The sequence below is a fragment of the Brassica oleracea genome, chromosome C7, assembly GCF_000695525.1.
Source record: "Brassica oleracea var. oleracea cultivar TO1000 chromosome C7, BOL, whole genome shotgun sequence".
Lineage (NCBI taxonomy): Eukaryota > Viridiplantae > Streptophyta > Magnoliopsida > Brassicales > Brassicaceae > Brassica > Brassica oleracea.
The window spans coordinates 33779446-33787674 of NC_027754.1; the positions used below are offsets into that span (position 1 = coordinate 33779446).

An 8229-nucleotide genomic window follows, 5' to 3' on the forward strand; every position below is an offset into this window, starting at 1 on the left:
GAAGCATCATAGGATGCTTAAGGTATCTTCTTCATACACGACCGGACTTGGCGTTTTCGGTTGGTGTATTAAGCAGATATATGCAGAGTCCAAGAGAGAGTCATGGAGAAGCAGTGAAGCATCTAATACGATACATAAAGGGCACTACAGAGTATGGTCTCTTCTTCAAACGGGATGGAACAACGGAGATTACAGGTTACAGTGACAGCAGCCATAACATAGACGTTGATGATGGAAGAAGCACTACAGGGTTTATGTTCTACCTAGGAACATCGCCGATCACGTGGACATCGTGCAAGCAACCCACAGTGGCACTCTCTTCATGTGAGGCGGAGTTCATGGCAGCTACGGAAGCTGCAAAACAAGCAATTTGGTTAAAGGAGTTGATGGTCGAGATCATGAACAAAGAAGACAAGAAGGTCGTGTTGAAGATTGACAACAAGTCAGCGATAGCCCTCACCAAGAACCCGGTGTTTCACGGTAGAAGCAAACACATACTCTCGAAGTACCATTTCATTCGAGAATGTGTGGAGTTCGACTTTATCGAAGTGAAGTACGTACCTGGAGTGGAGCAGAAGGCAGACATACTCACTAAGCCATTGGCAAGGATCAAGTTCGAAGCAATGCGCAAGTTCATCGGAGTTCAGAAGATCAACATACCTAAGATTCAAGTTGGAATTAAGGGGGAGAATGTTGGATAATTCCAATTAACTTGAGGAGCAAATTAACTCATTAAAGTGAAGTTTGATGGGTTAAGGAAAAAAAAAAGCATATCGAGCTTAGGAATGTTTCCATATTATTATTAGGAAAAGATGTAGCTTTGCACTTAGGAAAAGATGTAGCTTCTTCCTATATAAACAGTTCTCATGGAGAGATGTTCCATCAAGAGAAACACATTGAAAGGTTTAGTTTTGAGAGAGTTTCTAAATCTCATAAGAAGTGCTAGTTCTTATAATCTTTGTGTTTGTTAAACTTTAATAGATAGCATGAATCACTTGGACATACACTAAAGCGTGGAAGTAGATCGTGAATGAGGATAGTAGAGTTTAACATTCTCAAAAGAGTTTTGTTTCACTTGAGTTTTTTTTAACCATAAATCCTAAATTGCTAATGAGACATTCACATTGGAAAGTTAATTAGATAGTAAACAATACACCTTTGTGTGTTTATTTATTTTTACATGATCGTACTTAAGAAGTTAATTGCATTCATATGCCGAGTCAAATCAGGATGGAAATAACACTAGTTAAAAAAAGAACGTCTTGTGTAAATTCAAAGTCTTGGTCTCTCGAGTTTTGATGTTACAGAAGGATAGTTGAATTCTAACTGTACACAAAGTCTCGAAATTTAACAAATATATATACATATATATATATAACAGACCGATGAAAACATGCATAGTATAATAAAGTTTGAATTCTTCCAAAGATTTTCAGTCCATGTATCTGCATGTTTTCCTTCTTCTTTATTAATAAAAAGAAGAAAATTATACACACACAAATTATTAAATTAAAAAATAAAAATCAAGTCAAGCCGTCCATACTTTCTCCAAATAAGACCAAACAACTCCTAACCATTCCAACAATGTTCCAGGAAATAGAAAGAAACTTCCTTATTTCCATTTTCTAATCAAACACGGACTTTGTCTTGTCTCTACCTGCACCACCTTCCTCTCTGTTGCCTTTTTAAAAAACACTATCATATCGATATATATACTCTTCATCTAAAACACACAAATTCTATATCTTCAATATTTCCTCTAGGACGCATTACTTAGTTCTTTGTATTCATTCATATCAAAACACACAACCATGGAGAAGAGTTTATTGTCTGAGTGCAAACAATCATCTTCCCTCTTTTTCTTTGCTCTGTTCAACTTGTTCCTCATCAGTTTAGGGAGATGGGTTTCTTCTGCTCGCATCTTTTTGTCCAGATTCTTGCCTCTTCTTCAACACCATCAACGTGTGAGGAACCAAGACCAGACTGTGATCACAAACATAGAAGAGCAAGAAGAAGAAGACGAAGACGATTATCTCTCTAGAGAAGACGCAGAGATGGTTATGAGAAGCTTAGGTCTTTCTGCCGACCAAGAAAGCGACGAGCTTCAAGAACGGTACAGTTCCAAGGAGATGTCAAGTTTGTTCGAGGAGAAAGAGGCGAGCTTGGAGGAAGTAAAGCAAGCTTTTGACGTGTTCGATGAAAACAGAGACGGCTTCATCGACGCTACAGAGCTGCAGAGAGTTCTGACAATCTTGGGTTTCAAAGAAGGATCTTACCTAGAGAACTGCTCGGTTATGATCAGATCGTTAGATGGAAACAAAGACGGAAGAATCGATTTTAACGGATTTGTTAAGTTCATGGAGAGTAGCTTCTGCTAAAATCATATGATTATTATTATTCTTTTTCACCAAACGTATTAATTTTTGTTCTTAATTCTTCTACTTGGGATGTGAGATTGTGTATGTTTAAATGCTTAAACATGGTGGAGAATCAGCTCGTTGCCACCACTTGATCTAGTTTACACGGGCAGCCAACAAAAAAAAAAAAAAAAAAAAAAAAAAAAAAAAACTTAATAAACATGGATGAATCAGCCTTTCATGGTATCTCGAGGACTTTTTAGTAATTTCGTAGCTTTCAACTTAAACACACAACATAGATAATCTCTTTGCGGCATTAAATCGAACACCTTGCGCGCACATAGCTTAAATCTATTCCCTCTCTTGTCAACGCTCTAGTAACAAAGACAAGAACTGATTCCGACTTACCGTCAAAAAGCTGTCTTTGGGTATACAATAGAAGTTGCACAAGCGTTGACAAAGCGCGTTGCTTCGACCCTTGAAGCTTCTAACGACCTATAGAGTCTCTCCGAGATCGCCGAGCAGCGTCCATCGTCGGAGTTTCTCGCTTTAAGGTAAGATTCCTTCTTGTCTGAATTGAGATTTGATACAAATCAATCAAAGTTTCCAGCTTTGTCTGTTTTTCGATCTTCTCCACGTTTTTTGCTTTCTGGGTTTTTTGAAGAACTTATCTTTTACTAGAAGCCCTTGTTTTGATTTGTACTCCAAAGGGTTTAAGATGAGTATAAGTAGAGCTCCGTTGATGAATCTCGTTAGACTTAAAGGAACACCAATTTTGGAACAGCTTCATTTAGAAGAGAGGCTTCTTAGAGCATCAACTGATAATTGGTGCATCGTTAACGATGGAACCAATGTCCCTACCATTGTCATGGGCATGTCAGGGTAAAAAGACCTTGCCTCTGCCTTTTGTGATGAAATCATTGCCGAGAATGTTGACTTTGAGCATGTCTCTGTTTACAGGAAGCCTTCTCAACTTCTTGAGGTTGGACCTGTTATAAAAGATCGAATACCGGTGATCAAAAGATTCACTGGAGGTGGGACGGTGATTGTTGACAAGAGCACTCTCTTTGTGAGTTTGATTTGCAACAAGGATGATGTCCCAAGTGTCCAGCCTTATCCTCGTTCCGTCATGGCATGGAGTGGCTCCTTGTATGGTGAAGTGTTTGAGGGTGTTGATGGTTTCCAACTACGTGAGAACGGTGTGTGAGAAACTCTTTTTAGATGTTCTTGTTAGTTACTCTGCCTTCTTATTAATCCACAGTGAAAAGGTTTAATGTTTCCTCTTTCTATTTCTTCTTCAGATTATGTTTTTGGTGACCGTAAATTTGGTGGGAATGCTCAGTCAATAATTAGGAATAGATGGATACACCATACGTCATTCCTATGGGACTACAATGTTAGAAACATGGCTTACCTTAAGCTTCCTTCCAAAGTGCCACAGTACCGGTTGGTATGATCCTTATTTTCATCTCTATCTAAAATGTCTCGAAATTGATTACTTGATCAGTTGCAATTGTTTTTTGGTACGTTGCAGGAAAGAGATCACACAGAGTTCGTGTGTAGGATGAAGGATTACATTGAAAGATCAGATTTTGTTGAGAAGACAGTCAAGGCGGTGGGAAAACAGTTTGCAATGAAGGAAGTGAACATTGAGGATATAGATTCCTACGCAAAAGGAGAACATGTGAAGAGCACGAGGCTCCTTACAATGGAGGAACTCCAAGAAGCAATGGCAAGCACGTCTCAGAGTGCATGAGCAGTTATCGATTGCAAAACTGCTATAGTTTGCTTGGTTCTTGATTTTTTTGTCTCGTAGTAGACCATTCTTAGAATTCAATTCATGGTCTAACTCAGAATCCGAAAGGGAGATATGTGCTGAGTGTTTTATTTTGTAATTTGTTTTCACTTTGGTGGGGAAACTTTGAGCTAAAAAATAATATGCTCCCATAAGCATACTGATCCCAAGGGATACATATGGAAACTATAGCAAGAGATTCAGTAAGAGAGATTTGATTATTGGCAAAAGATAATGGAGACTCACTGGATGTATATCTAATTACTAGATAGAGTAAGAAGAAGACACAAACCCAAAGAAAGATTGACGCTTATGTGATCTGCAGTAGGTTTATGAGCAGACCCATTCTGATGTGAAAAGTTGATTGCTGCCTCAACTTTCTTGCCATGAGAACATGCCAGTGATTCATTAAGGCATTGTCTGTTCTTCCATTGAAAAGTTTAGCAATCATAGCCCATTAGTTACCAAAATGCTCTGTGAGCTGCAAGTAGCCTCTCTTCTTCCTCAGGACTGAAAGCTCTCTTGTTGATCCTTGGATCTAACTGGTTAAACCACCTCAATCTTCGACTCTTGCCTAAAAAAACATATTGTTAAGTTCACTTTTTCCTGAAAGTGGCAGAGGAAAGATTTAAACTAAAATGCTAGTTTTTTTACCTGTTCTTCCTTGCATCTTCTCTGCAATGTGGTTCCAGTTCTGAGGACCGTAAACAGTAACAAGTTCCATGAGCTGAGATTCTCCAATGTCCTCTACTACAAACCCTAGGACCTCTCTGCTTCTTCTTTGATTCATCACTCTCTTTCAGGATCCAACTCCACTGCATTGGTTTCTTGGAAACAAGAGAAATCCATCTAGCTCTTCTCTTGGTCTCTCTCCTATAACCATGTCTTATATATACACACAGAGACATAATATAGACAGAGATAAAGCATGTGATGTTTGTATTCGGTGATGTTTATGTTATCGTATGTAACATTTTTGATTGCCAAAAATGGAAACTCCATGCATACATCTTTCACGGTTGCTCTGTTAAGAACAGTTTCAGTTCTCTGACATCATTTTCTTTTTTAAAGCTTGCTTGAATATTTGTCACCTTATATTCTTCTCCCCACGCTTTACCACTAGCTAAAATATACCATTTCCTTATAAGTGTATATAAGACCAAACTTATGCATATATAGATGCAATTTGTTATAAAGTACGTGTGTATGCACATGTTCTACGTATTATTATTCAAGGAATAACCAAGAAGTAGTAGTCTCATAGTGGCAAAACATGCACATTCAAGAAGAAGAAATCATATCCTTCAAGGTTTTAATAAGTCCACTAAAATCAAGCCAAGCTTAAACCCATCAAACGTTGTAGTTTAGCTTTGTTTTGGCGCGTAACTGCAAACTAATCGATTAAGCATGCTGAGAACCGTAAATGGATCATAAAAAGTTTCTAAAAAAAATGTATAATACATCTTGAACCATTTTTTTATGTACCCAGTCCTACAATTTTCGTTGTAGTACAATTTAATATATATATTTTTAAAAACTAACATTTCAAGGACGTTAAGTGTCTTCCAACGAATAAACACTTTCATATCACTTACATTTTTTAATAACGATATCATTTTTATTTTTCTTATTACAAACGAGGTTTATCTCTTTCTTTCACTCGTTCACACACATCTACCAGTCCAAATTTCAATTGGTTACCCAAAAAAGAGGCCCCCAACTTGGAAACCGGAAATTACGAAAAGAAAAGAAAAGAAAAGAAAAGAAGAAGCAATTACAATAACCGAAGCAAACCAAACCGGTCTAGCAATATATAGCACTTAATTATTATAGAACTAGTTAGTACCGAAACTGCCCTCCGGTGTAGGTCTGGCCAAAGGACCAACTGGGAGGAGCAACATTGTACGACACGACACTTCGGCGATCACTTGTGGTGACAACAAACGACAGACTTTGACCATTGAGATAAGAGTTGCTCTGCCAATTTTGCCCCCAGTTTCTTGACATTAACTGCCATTTTGACCTTGACCCTCTCATCGACACAGAGTGTACGTCCCCGGCTCCACCCACGTTTGTGACCAGCACCAAGTTAAAGTACGAGTGACCGTTGATCGTGAACCTTATCCCGCCTCTTCTATTGCACCGAACCCTATATATTCATCCGAAACAATTATTTAGTTATAATGCTATTATGAAAGTTCAAATGGCTCTCCCGAAAAGGTACCACAAGTTTGGTGTTGATTTAATTGATACCGATGTACAGTTTTTGGTCTATTAATTATTTAATAACCAATTTCTACGACATTTATCAACTGGTCCAAAGTAGTAAATGCATATTAATAGGTTTAAATTCCATTAAGTGGTATAGTATAAGATGAATCACGCAGATACGTGTCTTTTTGTATTTTCAACATATGTTTGTTGTACATAATGGTCCTAACCAATTTTCTTTTATAGTTACAAAATTGTTCAATATATGGGTTCCATGGCTCTTACTTTTCCTACTCGTCGGTCTATAGAAAAAAAAAACAAAAAGACTTTTGTGCAAATATATAAGAGAAAAATATATTTTGAAAAATTCAGACGAGAGATAACCAGCTAACACTTAAGAAAAAAGCCACACACATATTTGTTAATTCATGCATGTGCATCTATTTCTAAATAAGTCTAGCTTTAATCTTGTTTTCTTACTTAGTTATTTGATACTTTTAAAGTATAATTAGCTTTTGACATGAGAACGGTAGTAAAATTTCCTAGTCATATATTAATAAAATTATAATTGTACGAGTAATATTTCACAACGTACACTGTTAATAGTTCAGTACTATGCTACTATGCCACTTCTAGACATTTAATGGGAGGGTCCGTAAACCGGGTTAATAAATTAGTACCTTCTGTACATAACCGGAATGATACCGGACTTGTAGAGAGCGATATGCTCATAGATGGGCTGAGAAAGATCGAAATGGTGGTTGGGAGGATCGCAAGCGCCACCAGGAGGACAAAAGTTAGTGGCAGTGACCACGATGGACCGGCCTTGTATGCACCACTGAGGATCGTTGACACACTTCAGCTCGAAACAGGCACCACAGCTAAGTCCGTTATCAAATAACGCGGTGCTCAACGCAGCCGTCTCTGTTCCGTAACCTTGGCTGTACAGATTCCCGTACCCGCATGCTCCACCTAATTTTGTTCATTAGGCAAATGTTTATAGTCCACAGCAAAAACTAGACTTGTTTTTTTTTTTTTTTTTTTTTGTCTTTGCCTTTATATATATCTGTCTAGTGTCCATTGTTTTTTCAAAAAAAAAAATCACAATCTTGAAAGCAGTTTACAAAAAAAAAATCACAATCTTTACGTTTGAGATAAAACAATTTTATTAATTGTAAACGCAAACGTCAAGTCGCCAAACATACATAAGGTTTTTCTTTTATTTGCTTCCGCGTTTGCGTTTGTGTTTTGTAGTATAGGAAAAGTGAAAATCTTGGGTTAGGAAAATTAGTTTAATGAAGATAAATATAACATACACACATAAAGAAAATGCTAAAAATGGCGTTTGAGACAATTAGTTTTTAAAAACATATGACGTCAATGAGTCGATTTCTTCTTCTTCTGTTTGTATAATATAGTATTCTTAACAATATTTTCATGATTTGCCGTTGCAATTGTTTGCATGTTTCTATGTTACGAGCGAACTGGCTAGCTCTGAAACCGTGAGATGACTACATTTAACACTACACTTTTGTCAGTTAAAAATTACAGTCATGCAAGTGAAAATGAGAAATAAAATTTATTGGAGATAAATAAGGTACCCATGGTGCCGGAAGCATCACCACCGCCGTAGAAAGTAGCATGAGCGTTGATCCACGGTCCTCCATGGCCGCCAGGATGGTGGCCGCCACGACGGTAGAAGCCTTGAACACAGGTTGAAAACACTAGGACATGCAGCAGGAGAGCAGATATTACTAAAAGCCCCATGATGAAGAAGGGATAAAAAAAAAGAAGCTAAGAGAAGCAAATGGGTATCTTTGTCAATGTGGAGAGTGAGAAGGTTTGGTGTGATGAAATTGAGGAAGA

At 37.5% G+C, this 8229-nt stretch overlaps 4 protein-coding genes across 5 annotated transcripts; 2 read left to right on the forward strand and 2 right to left on the reverse strand.

Moving 5' to 3' along the window:
• The first annotated feature begins 1691 nt into the window (after positions 1-1691).
• On the forward strand, positions 1692-2453 carry LOC106301202 (probable calcium-binding protein CML30). Its single transcript, XM_013737550.1, has one exon. The coding sequence runs from the start codon at positions 1812-1814 to the stop codon at positions 2376-2378; it is 567 nt and encodes a 188-aa protein (XP_013593004.1). The 5' UTR covers positions 1692-1811; the 3' UTR covers positions 2379-2453.
• Positions 2454-2659: 206 nt separating this feature from the next.
• Positions 2660-4277, forward strand: LOC106301201. Of its 2 annotated transcripts, none has more exons than XM_013737548.1 (5): positions 2660-2911; positions 3067-3239; positions 3318-3556; positions 3659-3807; positions 3892-4277. In XM_013737548.1, the coding sequence occupies exons 2-5, from the start codon at positions 3076-3078 to the stop codon at positions 4111-4113; spliced, it is 774 nt and encodes a 257-aa protein (XP_013593002.1). In that variant the 5' UTR covers positions 2660-2911; positions 3067-3075; the 3' UTR covers positions 4114-4277. The 2 variants fall into 2 exon arrangements, with proteins under 2 accessions (XP_013593002.1, XP_013593003.1); XM_013737549.1 differs by having other exon boundaries at positions 2679-2911; positions 3142-3239.
• A 106-nt stretch (positions 4278-4383) lies between these two features.
• Positions 4384-5264, reverse strand: LOC106301203 (transcription factor MYB44). The gene is given in 5 exon segments (XM_013737551.1): positions 4384-4501; positions 4504-4621; positions 4623-4726; positions 4807-4883; positions 4885-5264. Coding segments are annotated over 5 exon segments (567 nt in total). The 5' UTR covers positions 5061-5264; the 3' UTR covers positions 4384-4409.
• Positions 5265-5725: 461 nt separating this feature from the next.
• Positions 5726-8229, reverse strand: LOC106301376 (expansin-A5). The gene is made up of 3 exons (XM_013737755.1): positions 7965-8229; positions 7044-7335; positions 5726-6301 (listed from the first exon to the last, which is right to left on the reverse strand). Exons 1-3 carry the CDS (start codon positions 8128-8130, stop codon positions 5992-5994), a joined length of 768 nt encoding a protein of 255 aa, XP_013593209.1. The 5' UTR covers positions 8131-8229; the 3' UTR covers positions 5726-5991.